Raw genomic sequence first — 19,229 nt, 5'->3', positions numbered from 1 at the left:
CCAAATCCTATTAAATGACACAGCAAGTTTGAGTGTTGGAATGGTGTACTCTTCCTACTATCTTGCACGTTTTCAAAACACTCAGCAGCTCAAAAGTAGTGCTTCTGAAAAACACCCACAGATCACTGGTAATAAAAGTGAAAGAAGTGAATTTCATGTTTTCATCAGCAAGGTACACATACCATGTTCTTTGCCCTTGACAAATCCTTCCCATTCTCTAAACCACTGCATGCTAATACAGTAGATAACTGATGGTGATTCTTCTTCTTGGAAAGCTTTATTCAACTGTATGTTTGAGAAAAAGAATTTGCAATCAGCTTATTGATTCACTTCACAAACATGGTAAAGAACTACAGTAAACAGTGAATAATCTGCAGCACCGAGTACAAAAGATCTACAAACCATGTAATGCTTTTCACAAAGTCAGGATGTCCCAATGCACTTTATAGTCGATTAAACACATCTAAGGTATTGTTTCAATTTTGATGTAAGAAACAATGGAGACAATTTGTGTACAGCAAGTTTCTACAGACAGCAATGTAATAATCAACAGATAATCACTTCCAAATGGGTGTTGGATAATTACTGGCCAGAATGACAGGAAAAGGTCCCTCTTTCTTCTTTGGAATAGCAATATACAAGAACCAGAGTCAGATTTAATATCACTGGCATATGTTGTGAAATTTGTTGATTATCCGCAGCTGGACAGTGCAATAAATTATAATAAAATTATAATTTTAAAACTATAAATTACAATAAGAAATATATTTAAAATTAAGTAGCTTAAGAAGTGGGTAGTGTTCATGAGTTCATTGTTTATTCAGAAATCTGATGGCAGAAAGGAAGAAGTTGATCCTGAAACATTAAGTGTGTCTTTAGGCTCCTGTACCTCCTCCCTGATGGTAGCCATAAGAAGAGAGCATTTTCCTAGGTGTTGGGGGTCCTTGATGATGGATGCTGCCCTTTTGAGGTATGACCTTTTGAACAGGTCTTCAATATTGGGGCATCCGTTAGTCTTGCAAGACCATGGATCTGCGCCTGAAAAGTCTTCACTCTCCAGGGTGCAGGCTTGGGCAAGGTTGTATGGAAGACCAGCAGTTGCCCATGCTGCAAGTCTCCCCTCTCCATGAGGTCAATGTTGTCCAAGGGAAGGGCATTAGGACCCATACAGCTTGGTACCAGTGTCGTTGCAGAGCAATGTGTGATTAAGTGCCTTGCTCAAGGACACAACACGTTCCCTCGGCTGGGGCTCGAACTCACGACCTTCAGGTCGCTAGTCCAATGCCTTAACCACTTGGCCACTCGCCTATGAAGGAGCTGGCTGAGTTTACAACTTTCTGTAGCTTTTTCCGATCCTGTGCTGTAGCCTCTCCAAACCAGATGGTATGATCTTTTATTTTCAAGCTGAGGAGACAAACTACTAAACTTCTCATCTGAAAGGCAGCATCCTGCCTCAACAGCAAGGCTCTGCCTCACTGCTAAGCTGCTGTCTATTTGAGTTGTGTGCTCAGGATTCCAGAGTGGGATGGAAGCACACGGAACCCAGGGGGTGCACAAAGTACAAAAAGTAATGGATACAGCCCAGTCCATCACAGGAAAAGCCATCCCCACCATGGAGCACATCTAGGAGCACTGCCAGAAGAAAGCAGCCTTCATCATCAAGGATCTCCACCAGCCAGGACATGCTCTCTTCTCGCTGCTGTTCTCAGGAAGTAGCCACAGGAGTCTCAGGACCCACACTACCAGTTTCAGCAACAGTATTACCCCTCAACCATCAGGCTCTTCAACCAGTGGGGATAACTTCACTAACCTCAACTCTGAACTGATTCTACAACCTATCGACTCACTTCAAAGGACTCTGCAACTCATGTTCTCAGTATTATTTATTTACTTATTTAATTATTAATTATTATTTGTTTTATATTTGCGATTTGTCTTTTGCACATTGGTTGTTTGTCAGTCATTGTGTGCAGTGCTTCATTAATTCTATTGTATTTCTTTGCTTTACAGTGAATGCCTGCAAAAATGAATCTTGGCGTAGCATATGGTGACATATACATACTTTGATAATAATTTACTTTGCAGTTTTTGAATGAGCCACTGAATAGCAATCTACTAGCATGAAGGTATGTCCAAGATGTTTCATGACATGCTTCTTGTAAAAAGGATGCATTTCTGAGTAACGAGATTGGAAAAGGTAAACAATCAAGAAATTAGAGTGAACATGGTGAAGAGGAGAAAATTTCAAGTTCACTGTATGTTTTGATGCACATTTGACAAATAAGCGTTTGGAATGGAGAAGGAAGAAAAAAAAAGTTCAAAAGTAAATTGATTATCAAAGTACATATACAAATCAGAGATTCATTTTCCTGTGGGCATATTCAATACATTTATAGAATAATAATAATAACCATAACAGAATCAATGAAAGACCATAAAAACCAGAAATATTGGAAGAGAGATCAGTGGACAGAGCTGAAGTGAACAGCAGCTAGCAAGTGTGCAGCAGAGGGCAAGGGGGACTCAGGAGGAAGGAAGATTGGGAAGTGAATGGTTTGAAATGATTGCTTCGGCACAAAGGTCCTGGGAAGCAAAGACAGAATTGTGAGCAGTTTTGAGCCCCATATCTAAGAGGATATGCTGGCATGGGAGAGGGTCTAGAACAGATTTGTGAGAATAATCCCAGGAATGGAAGGGTAACATATGAAGAATGTTTGATGTCTCTGGGCCTGTATTTGCTGGAGTTTAAAAGAATGAGGGGAGATCTCGTTGAAACCTATTGAATACTAAAAGGCCTAGATAGAGTGGATGTGAAGAGGACGTTTCCTATAGCGGAGGAATCTCGGACCAGAGGGCACAGCTTCAAAATACAAGGATGCCCCTTTAGAACAGAGCTGAACCAGTGTGGATAACTTCATTCACCTCAACACTAAATTGATTCCACAACCTATGGACTCACTTTCAATGACTCTACAGCTCATGTTCTAAAATATTATTTATTTATTTTTGTATTTGAATGGTTTGTCTTGTTATGCTCTTTGGTTGTTAGTCTTTGTGTGTAGTTTTTCATTGATTCTATTGTATTTCTTTGTACTGTGAATGCCTGCAAGAAAATGAATCTCAGGGTAGTATATGGTGACATATACATACGCTGATAATAAATTTACTTTGAACTTTCAGATGAGAAGGAATTTCTTTAGACAGAGTGTGCTGAATCTGTGGAATTTGTTGCCATAGACAGTTGTGGAAGCCAAGCATTGGGCATATTCAAAGCTGAGGTTGATAGGTTCCTGATTAGTAAGGGTGTCAAAGGTTATTGAGAGAAAGCAGGAGAATGGGGTTAAGAGAGAAAATAAATCTATGATCAAATAGTGGAGTAGACTTGATGGGCTAAATGGCAAAATTCTGCTTCTAGGTCTTAGGGTCTAATACCTGAAAAATTTACAAAAGAGGGCACTTTTTTTGACGCATTCTCCCTATCACAAATCGAAAGTTTCCCTTTTCTGGCAGAGGTGATCCAAAGGGAAACCAGAAAAAATTCCACACTGTCTCAGGTCTATGTGGCCACCCAAACTGGTTGGAATGTGCAGCAAAATCTCCAGCTCCCCAATTCTTACCAGCCCCATAATGAACTTGCCCTTGATGGCGATTAACTTATGTAGGAATTGAGAGTCGTTGTACCATTAAAGCTGAGAGCTAAAGTGTTGGAAGAGCTACATGCCGGTCATCTATGCATGGACAAAATGAAAGCATTAGCTTGAAGCGTTGTCTGGTGGCCTGGGATAGGTCAGCAGATTAAGCAACTTGCCGCGCACTATGTGGGATGCTAACACGTCCAGAAGATGTTAAGAGCAGGGTCTCTCCATCCCTGGGAATGGGCTACATTGCTCTGGCAGAGGATTCATGTTGCATGGGCACAAATTTCTTAGTAGTTGTGGATGCAGCTACAAAGTGGCCAGAAATGCTTCCAATAGCCTTGCACACTTCACCCTCGCACACCGTTGATGTCTTGAAAAACCTCTTCGCAAAATACGTGAATCGCATATGCGCACCTCACTTAAAGTAAAGTTGAAGTTAGACAAGCAGTATTGGCTCTCTATGTGTTTTCCTTTCAATTAGTTTTATGTTTTGAAGTTATAAAACATAATAGGACTTTACAGCCTGGAATATAGGAGAATGAGGGGAGTTTGATAGAAGTACACAAAATTATGAAGGAGATAGACAAGGTAAACGCAGGTAGGCTTGTTCCACTGAGGTTGGGAGAGGCTAGAGCTGGAGGTCGTGGGTTAAGGGTGAAAGGTGAAATAATTAAGGGGAACATGAGAGGGAACTTCTTCATTCAGAGGGGAGGTGAGAGTATAAAACAAACTGCCAGCGGAAGTGGTGGATCCACGTTTAATTCCAACATTTAAGAGAAATTTGGATAGGTACATGGATGGGTGGGGCGGTATGGAGGGTGTTATTCCAGTGCAGATGAATGGGACTAGACAGAATAGTAGTTTGGCACTGATTAGATGGGCTGTACGGCCTGTTTCGGTGCTGTAGTGTTCTATGATGCTATGACAGCCTCCCCATATTGAGATTAACAAGTTTCACACTCATATTAAACTTATATTGATGTCACTTGAACTTATTACAGTTAAACTGAGAAGCAGAAAGCTGCACAGGACATAATGAGTTCATGTTCACAAATGGACAACACTGCTGAACGACGCTTCTTTATTACTGCACATATTTATTTCATGTTCATAAAGGTGATGCTCGGCACAAGACTGTCTGTAAATAAGGTGACTGACAGGAAATGATAAAGTAGTGGCGGTTAGGGTTGTGGAGGAGTGGGTTAGTGGGTGGAGGTGTTGATCACGTCATGAACATCTAGTCTCATGTGCTTAGCACCTGGGGCTCAGGGCGTGTTGGGAAAACAGAAATCAATTGATTACGGAAGGTCATTACAGTAGCTAAAGTATACTTGATATGCTTCAAGTGCAAAGAGGAGAAATGCAAGGTGAAAAATGGTTGAAAAAGCACATCAGTCAATGCCACTTGGTAATATGCATAAAATTATTATAGCACAGAAGGATTCCATTTGGCTCATCAGGTCTATGCTCCTTGAAGGTGCAATCCAGTCAGTTCTATTCCCTAGCTCCTTACTTGTGGCCAGTACTATTGACTTCCTTTAGCAATTAACAATTAACATCCTAACTTTACTTTTGAGAAGGGTCAACTCTGCCCATTGGCAAAAACCTTTGGCTCCAAGGTCAAGGTCTTGCTTGTACTACCATAGCACACTATTTAATTTTTCACCCGTACAGCTTAAAACTTGCCTCCAGAAACCACAAAGTTTTGAGGCCAGATTTTTTCCCTTAGTTAATGGAAAATTAAAGAATTGACTAACCAGTATACACCGCAAAAGCTTTACACGTTTCATCATTGGACATTCTGGCTGATATTTAATAAAGCATTTTTGTCTTCTTACCCGTACAAACATTTCCAGTTCAATCTTCCTTCGCTTTTCAAGCTTCTCAATCTCAATCTGACAGCATTGACAGGTGTAGAGATGATTAACAGCTGGCCCCCCTCCAAACCTGAGAGCAGAGCAGAAGTTCAACCTTTTTTGCAAAACTGCACAACAAAGCAAGGAGGAAATATGCCACAAGACGTAGGAGTTTGCTCCACCATTCTATCAGAGCTGAATTATTATCCCTCTCAAACCTATTCTCCTCCCTTCTCCCTATAACTGTTGAAACTCTTACTAATTAAGAATCTATCAATCTCCACTTTAAACATACCTAGAGACTTGGCCACAGCTGTCTGTGGCTATGAATCTTGGATTCATCACCTTTTGGCTAAAGAAATGCCTCCACATTTCTGTTCTAAAGGTACGTCCTTCTACTCTGAGGCTGTGCCCTCTGGTCCCAGACATTCCCACTATTGGAAATATCCTCTCCACATTCACTTCAACCAGGCTTTTCAATATTCGATATTTTAATGAGAACCCTCCTCATCCTTTTAACATTCAGCATGTACAGGCTGAGAGCAATCATATACTCCTCATATATTAACCCTCCCATCCCCAGAATCATTTTCATAAACCTCTGGACTCATTCCAATGCCAGCACATCCTTCTGTAGATAGGGTGGCCAAAACTGCTCACAATATTCCAGATGCAGTCTGATCAATGCCTTATAAAGCCTCAGCATTACATCCTTGCTTTTATATTCAAGTCCTTTTGAAACAAATGTTAACATTGCAATTGCCTGCCTTACTACTGACTCAGCCTGCAAATTAACCTTTAGGAAATTTTGCACTAGGACTCTCAAGTCCCTTTGCACCTCTGAATTCTTAATAATACCCCCATTTAGAAAATAGTCTACCCCTGCAAAAGAGTCTTGGCCTGAAACACCAACTATACTCTTTTCCATGGAGGAAACTGTACTCTCCTCCAGCATTTTGCTTGTGTTGCTTGGATTTCCAGCATCTGCAGATTTTCCTTTGTTTGTGATTAGCCTACCCCTTTATTCCTTTTACAAAAGAGCATGACCATACATTTCCCTATCTTTTGTTCCATCTGACCTTCTTTGCCCAATCTTCTCTGCAGACTCCCTACTTCCTCAGCACTACCTGCCCTTCTACCTATTTTTGTATCATCCCCAAACTGACAGCACCTGTCATGACTTGTTTGGCCAAAAACCGCTCTATGATTAAGTATTTTTGATATGCTACAGAGTTCCAAGTTAGAGATATACTCCAATTAATTTACCCACAGGAAAACCTCAGGAATAGCATGAGATAAATATTAAAAAATCTATTTTAATGCTTATACCTCAATAAATATTGATCATGGGGTTAGCACAGAACAGGAGATGAGGGCATTGAGGAGGCATCACACAGAGTACACAAATGTAATCAAGGAATCCCATTACACTATTGCTAATGGAAAGATCTAGGTGTCTCGGGAGTGGACAAAGATAGCTATTCTAAGGGTAACACAGGCCAAGTTAACAACACGTTCTGAATGACTTACTCAGGAAATGGTATCATCCTTGAGTTCAATGTAGAAATTACAGAAATTTTATTAGGTACAGGAGTGGAACCTGTTGTGGTCTTTTGCAGATGCAGCCCATTCACTTCAAAATTCAATATGTTGTGCATTCAGACAACACTGTTGTAGCACATGGTTATCTGAGTTACTGTCACCTTCCTGTCAGTTTGAACCAGTCTGGCCATTCTCCTCCGACCTCTCATTAACAAGGTGTTTTTACCCACAGAACTGCTGCTCACTGGGTGTTTTTTTGTTTCTCCACATCATTTTCTGTAAACTCTAGAGCAGGGGTTCCCAAAGTTTTCGATGCCATGGACCCCGACCATTACCGAGGGATTCGTGGACCACGGGTTGGGAACTCCTGCTCTAAAGACTGTTGTGTGTGAAGATCCCAGGTGATCAGCAGTTTCTGAGACACTCAAACCACACTTTCAGATCACATTTCTTCCCAGTTTGATGTTTGGTCTGAAGAACAACTTAACCTCTTGACTATGGCCGTATGCTTTTATGGATTGTGTTGCTGCCACATGATTGGCTGATTAGGTATTTGCATTAGTGTACAGGTGTACCAAATAAAGTGGCCATTGAGTATATCAGGATGCAATAGTAACTTGCACCTGGTCAAGCTTCCTGCCATGCAAGTAACCCATTGACACATTTCATCTGGGGGAAAACATCAGTAGCATGCTGCATCTTTTACTTTTTAAAAATTGAATTATGATTCCAAAATTGTGGAAAGTCACTACAGTAGCTAAAATATACTTGATATGGGCATTTATCTGTGGAAACTGAAAATCAATGTCCTTGTCTATCATGCACTGTCTAGTTTATCAAATTCCTCAAGCAGTTTTGAGGTTTAAGTTATTTGCAGAAGAGCATTATATAATCATCTGTGAAGGATTGAATATCACAACTCCATTTATATTGGCCTATCACTTTGCAAGTATCTGTTTATGTGTGAAGAACAGTGCCTTAGCAAGGAAGATATCTTGTGGGCCACCGACAAAGCCACCTTGGACATGAATAGGTAAGTATTAACACCACACTGTCATGGCTCAGAGACCCGATTACCTACCTGCTGTACAAATAATCCCACACATTCTGAGGCAGCATCACTACGAGCTCATCTATGTAACCAGCTTTCCGAGGGGGAACACCTGCAATAGACACATTTTAATGGATGTGAGATTTTTGCATGACTAATCACATCTAATTTAGAGGGATATGGCACGGTAACGGTCTCTTCCAGCCCAGTGAGCTTGCACTGCACAAATACACCCATGTGACCAAATAACCTACTTACTCACAACGTCTTTGGAATGTGGGAGGAAACTGGAGCACCCAGGGGAAACACATTCGGTCACAGGGAGAACATATAAACTCCCTACAAACAGTGGCAGAAAAAGAATATGGGTCGCTGACGTGTTAATAGTGTCACCCTAACCATGACACTACCTCTTGTTGTTTCTATGTAACTCTAGTTTGTTTTTAATGGTTGGAAGATGGAGTACTAGGATAGCACAGTGGTTAGTGTGACACTAGTACAGCTCTGGGCATTCTAGGTGTTGGTGTTTAATTCTGGCACTGTCTGTAAGGAGTTTGTACATTCTACCCGTGCTCTGGTTTCTTTCCACAATCCAAACCATACCAGATAGTAGGTTAATTGGTCATTGTAAATTGTCCTTTGGTTAGGCTAGGGTTAAGTAGTTGGGTTGCTGGGCAGTGCAGCTTGTTCAGCTGGAAAGGCCTGTTTCACGTTCTATCTCTACATAAAAATACTCAGTGCTGTTAAAAAATCAAGAATTTAGTTTTTCGTTTTTTTTTTATTCTCACATGTGAAGACACAAAGTGAATTTTTTTGTTTTACATGCCATCCAAACAGATAGTTTGAAAACATAAGGATATTGAGGTATTACAAGGGAAACACAACAACAGAATGCAGAATACAGTGTTACAATCACAGAGGAAGTGTAGTGCAGAGGCCACAGCGAGGTGGATTGTGAGGTCAAGGGTTTACCTTTATCATACAATCGTTCTGTTCCAGAATCTAGTACTGTGGGATAGAAGCTGTACTTGAACCTGTTCGTACATGTTCTTAATATTTTATATCATTTGCCCAGTAGGTGTGGAGAGTATACAGAATCAAAATCAGGTTTAGTATCACTGACATATGTTGTGAAATTTGTTGTTTTGTGACAGAAGTACAGTACAATTCATAAGATACTATAAGAAATACATATAAAAATTAAACTAAATAAGTAATGAAAAAAGAAAGCAAAATAGTGAGATAGAGCTCATGGTCTATTTGGAAATTGATGGCAGAGGAGAAGAAAGTGTTCCTAAAATGTTGAGTGTGGGTCTTCAGGTTCCTGTACCTCTTTTCGCTGATGCAGCAATGAGAAGAGGGCATGTCCTTTGTGATAGAGGTCCTTAATGATGGATGTCAGCTTTCTGCAGCATTCCTGTTTGAAGGTGTGCTCGACGACTCCTTGATTATACTCCAAGTCCATGGAGAGGAGGCTGGTTTGTGATTTTATTACAGTAATTCATTTTTAATCTAGCAGTGCAGAGTAGGCCTTTTCACCCCTTCGATCCACACTGCTCCAGCAACCCCGACAAATCCGATTAACTCTATTGAGTCTTTGCTGGGGGCACTATTCCATGGGGAGTGGGGGTGGGAACTCCTGCTACCCTGGGCAGCCAAGTTCAGCATCATTAGTGAGTAAATAATGATTTTACAATTCTTACTGGATAGGCTTGGGATCAGAATCCTTCCTTTGGCCTAGAAGGATTGAGGTTAATTTTAAATGGGGGAGCTACCTAGGTCCTCAATGGCTCACGAAAGTGGAAGTTATGATCTGTGAACAGCCAAAGGGTTAAAGGGATGGGTTAATAATTTAGAAGCTATAATGCACTTTGAACGTTGCCTTACCTCCATGAATGCAAAGGAACTCATTGTTGCTAATGGGCCCTGGCTCAGCAAAAGTCTTGAATTTGTTCAGCCACTGACGTGATACGTAGAATTGAAGCAGACTAGGCTCCATCATATTCAGTAAGTTGGTCACTCTTTGCCTTTCTTTTTGCATCTCTTCGCTGCTTTTCCTGCCAGGAAGAAACACAAGGCAACGTTACACCAAAATCACAACAGTCGGATCTCTTGATGTTCCCATCAACTTCGATTTTTCCCTTTGCTGTGTAATAATCTATATTACTGCTCATAAAATCTGTTAGATTAGACTGTATAATTGCTATTTTCTTTGCAGTTTATCTTTCTTATTCTTGCTTGTATTTTCATACAACTACTGATGTACTGTATACGCAATTGTTCAGTGTTTTTCCTAGTAGTTACAGTTCTTTGTATTATTTTGGAAGCTTCTTCAAAGTTCGAAATAAATTTATTATCAAAGTGTGTATGTGTGTGTGTGTATGTGTGACAATATAAACACTGAGATTCATTTTCTTTTGTGCATTCACAGTAACTACAAGAAACAAATAGAATCAACAAAAGGCCGACAAACAACCAATGTGCAAAAAACAACACTGTGCAAGTACAAAAAGAAAAAAATATTTTAATTTTATTTTTATTGAGATACAGGAGTAGGCCCTTCCAGCACTTCAAGCTGCGCTACCCAGCAATCCCCCAGTTGTTTTAATGCTAGTCTAATCATGGGACAATTTATAATGACCAATCAACCTCCCAACTTGTACATCTTTGGAATGTGGGAGGAAACCGGAGCACACGGGGGAAATCCATGCGGTAATGGGGAGAACGTACAAACTCCTTACAGGCGGCAACCAAAATTGAACTTGGGTCGCCTGCACTGTAAAGCGTTGTGCTAACCACTATGCTATCGTGCCACCCCATAATAAATAAATAGGCAATAAATATTGAGAACATGAGACGAAGAGTCCTTGAAAGGGAGTCCATAGTTTGTGGGAATAATTCAGTGATGGGGTGAGTGAAGTCCTCCTTTCTAGTTCAAGAGCCTAATGGTTCAGGGGTAATAATTGTTCCTGAACATGGTGGCATGAGTCCTGACGCTCCTGTACCTTCTTCCTGATGGTAGCAGTGAGAACATGGACTGGATGGTAGGGGTCCTCAATGTTGGATGCTGCTTTCCCGCAACAGTGTTTCAGGTAGATGTGCTTAATGTTGGGGAGGGCTTTACCAGTGATGGACTGGGCATATCCACCACTTTTTGTAGGATTTTCCGTTAAAGAATATTGGTACTCCCTTTCTAGGTCACGATGAAACTAGTCAATATACTCTCCATCACACATCTACAGAAGTTTGTCAAAGTTTTAGATGACATGCTGAATCTTTGCAAACGTCTAAGAAAGTAGAGGCACAGCCTTGAACTGGGTATTACATTATTTGAATTGGGGATATCTGATTGGTTAACTCTTATGTACAAATTTGAATGGAATGTCTGTTATCAGCAACCCTGGTACAAGAGGCCAGAGCATTTGAACTTAGTCTCTTTCTTTTGTTCTCTTGCCTCATTGTCACTTTCTCCTTCACTGATAAAGTCCTGATGAAGGGTCTTGGCTCAAAGCGTTGACTGTACTCTTTTTCTATAGGTGCTGCCAGGCCTGCTGAGTTCCTCAAGCATTTTGTGTGTGTTGCCCTCTCTTGCTAGTCTCCTTTCCAAACTCCTTTGCCCTCTTAGCATTTAATGAACAATCATGAGCAACAAGTGGTATGCTTTGTTCTTGACTTCTGAAAGAACCTTGAATCAGAAACATCAGAATCCAACATAACATGAGTGAAGAATTAGAATCAGGTTTAACATCACTGACATATAAGACCATAAGACAAAGGAGCAGAAGTAGGCCTATTTGTGGTTTTGCAGCAGTATTACAGTGCAAGACAAAAACACTGTAAATAATAATCAGAAATATATATTAAAAAGTCAAATTAAATAATTGGTTAAGAAAAGAGAAAAATATTGAGGCAATGTTCATGGGTTAGTTCATTGTCTTTTCAAAAATTTGATGGTGAGGGGCAGAGGCTGTTCCTAAAACATTGAGTGTCAGTGCTCAGGCTCCTGTACCTCTTCTCTGGCGGTAGCAATGAGAACAGGGCATGTCCTGTCCAGAGTAATGGGGTCCTTAATGATGGATACGCCTTTTTGAGGCATTTCCCCTTGAAGAAAACTCAAAATTTACATTCATTCTTAATTCACTATTTCAAATTGATCTAGGGTGAAAGATCAATAGGAGGTACCTTCACATGATACATCTCTCCCTACAGAGCTTATTTTTGAATCTTACATCATTACGTCCACTTAAGCTGTAATTCCAATGTCAGTCCTTTGGACCTTGCTTAATAGGACAGAATCCCCTCTTTCCCCATCAAAGATTAAAGATAAACATTTAAAGATTAGCTTTATTTTTCACATTGAATCATCAAGACATGCAGTGAAATGTGTCGTTTGCATCAACTACAACACGGTCTGAAATATGCTAGGGGCAGCTCACAAGTGTCACCATGATTCCGGCGCCAACATAGCATCCCACAACTCACTAACCCTAAAAGATACGACTTTGGAATGTGGGAGGATACTGGAGCACCTGGAGAAAACCCTTGTAGTCACTGGAAGATCAGTCCCTTGCTTTAATATATAAGAGCTTTCAGAATGATAATATTGAAAAACAGAAATACTAAAACGAGCAGGTGCCTTACAATTGCTCTGCGTTCAAGAAGATCATGAGGAACCTTTCACATTAGCATTACTTTCCTAACTCCACATCCCTTGAATCTCTTAATAGAGTCATTTACATGCCACGTAACTCAACTGAACTAATCTGAATACAAGCGATTTGATGTTTTATATTCCAAAACAAGAGAAAACCTACAGATGCTGGAAATCCAAACAACACACACAAAGTTCTGGAAAAACTTTGCAGGCCAGGCAGCATCAATGGAAAAAAGGACAGTGGACATTCTGGGTCAAGATCCTTTGGCAGGACAAGAGGAAAAAAGATGAGGAATAGACTTAAAAGGTGGGGAAGGGGAGAGGGGAGAAAACACAAGGTGATAAGGAAACTGGTAGGGGGAGGGATAAAGTAAAGAGCTGGGAAGTTGATTGGTGAAAAGGATACAGGGTTGGAGTCTGATAGGAGAGGACAGAAGGCCATAGATGCTGCCTGGCCTGCTGAGCTTCTCCAGCAATTTGTGAGAATTAACGAAAGACTGCCCCCAAGAGCAACCAAAATGCCAAAAGACAACAAACTGTGCAAATATAAAAAACAATTATAATAAATAAACAATACATATCAAGAACATGAGCTGAAGAATCATTAAAAGTGAGTCTATAGGATGTGAGAACAGTTCAGTGATGAGGTGAGTGAAATTGAAGTTATCTGCATGCGCTGCAGGTGATATGTTGATGACAATTGTGCAGAGATTTCTTCAAACAAGTACTTCCAGGGGGTCTTGGTAATGGCAATCTCATCCAGCACAGCTTGATGGATACAATTAAATATTCCTACTTTTCCCTCATACAGCAGAGAATCACAACTGCTTCCAAGGTCTGTACAGTTAATAATGATGTCTTAATGTGATTGAATAAACTATCGCTGCTTAAAACCAATGGAAACAATGCCGATTGTGGCCGCACTTCTTGCCAGATTCCTTGTAGGAAGCGTGGCTACAGGTCAGGGATACAGGTGCATTTAAGGAAACAGCTTGCAATATTGCTGGCAAACGTACAGTCTCTAGTAAATAAAATCATAGATCTCAGAGGCAGGGTGCTGTATAAGAGAGACATTAGGACCGCTTGCTTCCTTTGTTTCTTGGAATCCTGGTAACCCATTCCATACCTGACACAGTGATTCAGATTGATGGGTTCACTATACACCACCAGGATAGGACTGTTGAGTCTCTCTCAAAAACAGGGGTGGAGGTGTATTCGTCATGATCAACTCCTCTTGGTGCACAAATGTATCAGTAGTGTTCCAATTCTGCTTACAAGACCTGGAATATCTCGCTATTAAGTGCCGTCCATTTTACCTGCTATGGGAGATTTCTGTAATCATTTTGGTAGTGGTATACATTCCACCTCAAGGCAAATGTCAAACAGGCTCTAGATGATCTGAGCAATGTAATCAACATGGACGAAACAGCACACCCTAATGCCTTCACCATCATTTTGGGGGATTTTAAACAGGCCAACCTGAAAAAGTTACCAAATAGCTACCATCAACAAATTACTTGTAATACCAGAGGAAACAACACACTGTTACACCACCAGGAGAAGATGGTGGCGCGACGTAGCGCGCACGGCCTCTCCGGTAAATGATATCTGTATTTGCTAAGTAGGATGCCGTGCACAATCTGATTTGATGGAGACAGACATGAGAAGCACAGAGGAACATCTGGAGAAACTTCTGAAATGCCTGCTTCGCTGCCGCTGCTACTGTGCAATCGAGAATCTTCGGAGGGGAAGGCCCCAAATCCTCGGCTTTGCCTGCTGCTTGGCGGCCGGGGTCAGGGTCGAAGCACTCAGCAGAAATGGTACTCGGTGTTAGAGGGCTGGTTGGAGGCACGAAGTTTTCAGACAGACTCAAGAGTCGGCTGTGGTCGAGTGCTTCCAGGGTGCTGCATCGGCAAGTTTGCGGCGCTGGAGGTTCATGGCAGGGAGAGTTTTCTTCCTTCTACCGTCTGCGTGAGATGATGGGGTTATTGGGACTTCAGACTTTTTTTTTTACCGAGCCCATGGTCTGTTCTTTATCAAATTACGGTATTGCTTTGCACTGTTGTAACTACATGTTATAATTATGTGGTTTTTGTCAGTTTTTTAGTCTTGGTCTGTCTTGTGTTTCTGTGATATCATACTGGAGGAACATTGTATCATTTCTTAATGCGTGCATTACTAAATGACAATAAACAAGGACTGAGTGTCCTCATAATCTAATCTAATCAAGAATGCCTACCGTGCTTTTTCACATCCTCACTCCAAAAAGTCCGATCACCCGGTTGTACTTCTCCCTGAGTACAGGCAGAGACTGAAAACTGCCACACCAGTAGTGAAGACCAAAAAGGTATGGACAAAGGAAGCACAGGAGCGCCTACAGGACTGCTTTGAATTGGTGGACTGGACTGTATTCAGAGAATCATCTTCAAATCTGGATGAGTATGCTGCAGTTGTTAGCAACTTCGTTAAAACCTGTGGGAATGAGTGCGTGCCTACAAAAACTTGCTGTACAATCCCAAACCAAAAGCCGTGGATGAACCAGGAAGTGCGCCATCTGCTGAGGGCTAGATCTGTGGCATTTAAGTCTGGTGACCCAGGTCTGTACAAGAAAACCAGGTATGACTTATGGAGGGCTATTTCAAGAATGAAGAGGCAATTCCAAGTGAGGCTGGAGGCGATGTCGAATGCACGTCAACTCTGGCAGGATTTGCAAGACATTACTTCCTACAGAGTGAAACCCAATAGCATGAATGGCAGCAATGCTTCACTACCAGATGAGTGCAACACCTTCAATGCCCGTTTTGAAAGGGAGAATATAATTACAGTGTGAAGATCCTTGCTGCACCCAGTGGCCCTGTAATCTCTGTCTTAGAGGCTGATGTTAGGCTGTCTTTAAGGAGGGTGAACCCTTGCAAAGTGGCAGGATCCAAAGAAGTACCTGTTAAGGCTTTGAAAACTTGTGCCAACCAACTGGTGGGAGTATTCAAGGACATTTTCAATCTCTCATTGCTATGGTTGAAAGTTCTCACCTGCTTCAAAAAGGCAACAGTTATACCAGTGTCTAAGAAGAGTGTGTGAGCTGCCTTAATGACTATCGCCCAGTAGAGCTCACATCTATGGAGATGAAATGCTTTGAGAGGTTGATCATGGCTAGAATGAACCACTGCCTCAGGTAGGACCTAGACCCACTGCAATTTGCCTATCACCACGATCGGTCTACAGCAGATGTAACCTCAATAGCTCTTTACAAGGCTCAGCGTTTAACACCATCATTCCCACAGTCCTGATAAACAAAAACTACAGAACCTAGGCCTCTGTACCTCTCTCTGCAATTGAATCCTGGATTGCCTAACCAGAAAACCACAATCTGTGTGGATTGGTGATAATATCTCCTCCTCACTGACTATCAACACTGGCGCACCTCAGGGATGTGTGCTTAGACCACTGTTCTACTCCCTCTATGAGAGGGTGTACAGGAGTGAGATATACCAGCTAGTTGAGTGGTGTCACAGCAACAACCATACACTCAATGTCAGTAAGACAGAAGTGCTGATTGTGGACTTCAGGGAGGGTAAGATGAGGGAACACAAACCAATCCTCATAAGTGGAGAGAGTGAGCAATTTCAAGTTTCTGGGAGTCAAGATCTCTGAGGATCTAACCTGGTCCCAAAATATCAATACAGCTATAAAGAAAGCAAGACAACGGCTATATTTCATTAGGAATTTGAAGAGTTTTGGTTTGTCAACTAAAACCCTTGTGAACTTCTATAGATGTACCGTGGACAGCATTCTGACAGGCTGCATCACTGTCTGGAATGGGAAGAGGGGCTACTGCAAAGGACCAAAAGAAGCTACAGAAAGTTGTAAAATTAGTCAACTCCATCTTGGGTACTAGTCTCCGTAGTATCCAAGACATCTACAAGGAGAGGTGCCTCAGAAAGATGACGCCCATTATTAAGGACACCCATTCCCCAGATCAAGCTCTCTTCTCATTGCTACCATCAGGAAGGAGGTACAGAAGCCCGAAGGCACACACTCAGCAATTCGGGAACAACTTCTTCCTCTCTGTCATTCGATTCCTAAATGGATATTGAATCCATGCACACTACCTCACTTTTTGAGATGTTTATTATTTCTGTTTCTGCACCATTTTTAAGCTATATTCAACATACATGCATATACTTACTATAATTGAGTTGCCTATTTTTCTATATTATCATATATTGCACTGAACTGCTGCTGCTGTTAACAAATTTCACGACACGTGTCGGTGATAATAAACCTGATTCTGATTGAAATTTGAAAGGTGCTGGGATTGGCTATTTCTTGTTTGCTGATGGCAACACTCAGTACCTCGAGTGCCTGAACATCGGGCTTTGGCGGCATGTAAACTGTGGTCAGGATCACAGAGGAGAACTCTTAGGAAGAAGAATGGACAGTCAGGGGAACAAGTGTGCAACAACGCTTCCAAGCACCAGAAAGAGTTTATTATGAAATGCAGACCGCCACCTTTTGCCTTCTCTGAATCAGCAGTCTGGTCCATCTTATGTATTATGAAGCCCTTCGGTCCATTTGCTGAATCCAGCATGACCAGAGTGAGCTATATCTCCATGAAACAGACAATACAGCAATTCCTCATTTCCCTCCAATACTGCAATCTTGCCCTGAGATCCTCAATTTTGTTCTCCAGCGACTACATCGGCTAACAAGATACTGGGTAAAAACGGTTTCATATCCCAGTTCTTTAGTCAAGCTCAGAGTCCTCCCCTCCTCTCTCTCTTACGGCCATGGTGATGTACCTTCATCTGCTTAAGGGTGCCGTACCTGCAACCTTGAGAGTTAAGTATGCCGAGTCCTTCAGAAGATCATGAAAGCACTAGTTTGTTCAAAAGTATGTTATGTAAGGGGAAATTACAGGCTGCTGATTACAATGAGAATAGTTCTGATGACGTATATAGTATTTATAAGTTTTGTAAGCTGCCCACAAAGCATTACTATTTTTCACCAGCACCATCTTGAGATGCTTTTCTGGAAGACATCTTTTTCTCTGAAAAACAGCCTTTTCTGAAAATATGGTAGCTAACATGAATACACATAACTGACATAACTGATAGACAGAAAACAGCTGGTAGATTGGGAAAATCAGATTGGTAATGGATCTCAAGAGAGTGAATTTATTTATATATATATATAAAGTGTAGTCGTGAACAATAGCCAGATCAGCAATACTGATCAAGTCAACTAGTTCCCAATGAGGACTCTGATAGGCCAATCAGATGGTTCACTGCTGCTCAGCGATAGAACACAAAAAAAATCATATGTACAATTAAGAAACACTGGAGTCATGATGATCATGATGAAGTCTGCTGGAGAGAGACATTTATACACATGCTGTCCTCCATAATTCAAAGAGATTGAAGGATAGGGTTGCAGGTGACAAAATGCAGCAGGAGCACTTGGAACTCGTGGAATTTGGAACTTGGAATTTGTTGAATGCCTACAAGATGGCTTTTTAGAGCAGCTTGTCATTGAGCCTACTGAGGATCAGCTATACTGGATTAGGTTATGTAATGAACCGGTAGGTGATAAGGGAACTTAAAGTAAAAGAACCCTTCGAAGGCAGTGATCACAATCTGATTGAGTTCAATGAAATTTGATAGGACGAAAATAAAGTCTGACTTAGCAGTATTCAGTGGAGTAAGGGAAAAATGAAAATGGAGAAGGTTTACTGATTGGTGTGTCAGAAACAACCAAGTGATCACCAGTACTTGGTACAAAAACCATCCACGTAGATTGTGTACTTGGATTAGCCCTGGAGATAGAACAAGGAATCAAATAGATTTCATTACCATCAATGAACGCTTTAGAAATAATATCACAAATTCTAAAGCCTACCCAGGAGCAGACTGTGGTTCCGATCATCATCCAGTAATAGCTACCATTAGAACAAAATTAAAGAAACTGAAATGTGGAAAAAAGAGAAAGTAGTATATGTTGGGAGAACTTAAAAAAGATAGCATACTTAAGCAACAATTCAAGACAGCTGTAGAAGAACACCTCAACGAAAACGTAACAACACCTATTTTGAACAGATTTAAATATGCTATACAGTAATCAGCAGAGGAGATAATCCCAGTACAAGAAATCCAACACACCAGCAAGGGGTGGATAACCCAAGAAATTCTAGATCTGATGGAACAAGGAAGGTTAGTGAAGAATAATGAAGTGCGATACAGAGAGCTAGACAGATGGACCAGAAATTGTGCAATATTGCAAAGGAAAAATGGTTGAATCAAAAATGCAGTGAAATAGAAGGCCATATTAACAACAGCAAAGAAATGCACAAGAAAATTAAGGAAATTACTGGAATTAAGAAAACCTCCTCTACAGGATGCATAAGATCAGCATACGGATCCATACTAACAGATCCAGATAAAGTATGTGAGAGGTGGATTTAGTATATAGAGCAGCTGTTTGAGGATAATAGA

The 19,229-nt window shown here is 41.1% G+C and overlaps 1 protein-coding gene across 3 annotated transcripts in view; it reads right to left on the bottom strand.

The window, feature by feature from the left end:
- The window catches only part of usp33 (ubiquitin specific peptidase 33), a 129,921-nt gene that overhangs the window by 10,086 nt on the left and 100,606 nt on the right, over positions 1-19,229 (bottom strand). For all 3 annotated transcript variants that reach the window (XM_072273338.1, XM_072273339.1, XM_072273337.1), the window contains exons 20-23: positions 9,975-10,144; positions 8,118-8,199; positions 5,477-5,585; positions 183-285 (exon numbers count right to left, since the gene is read on the bottom strand). In XM_072273338.1, coding sequence (XP_072129439.1) covers positions 183-285; positions 5,477-5,585; positions 8,118-8,199; positions 9,975-10,144 — 464 coding nt within the window. The remainder of the gene's footprint in view (positions 1-182; positions 286-5,476; positions 5,586-8,117; positions 8,200-9,974; positions 10,145-19,229) is intronic.

This window comes from Mobula birostris, chromosome 12 (genome assembly GCF_030028105.1).
Source record: "Mobula birostris isolate sMobBir1 chromosome 12, sMobBir1.hap1, whole genome shotgun sequence".
NCBI lineage: Eukaryota > Metazoa > Chordata > Chondrichthyes > Myliobatiformes > Myliobatidae > Mobula > Mobula birostris.
Note: the sequence above shows the minus strand (reverse complement) of the source record. Positions and strands in the feature narration are given on the sequence as shown.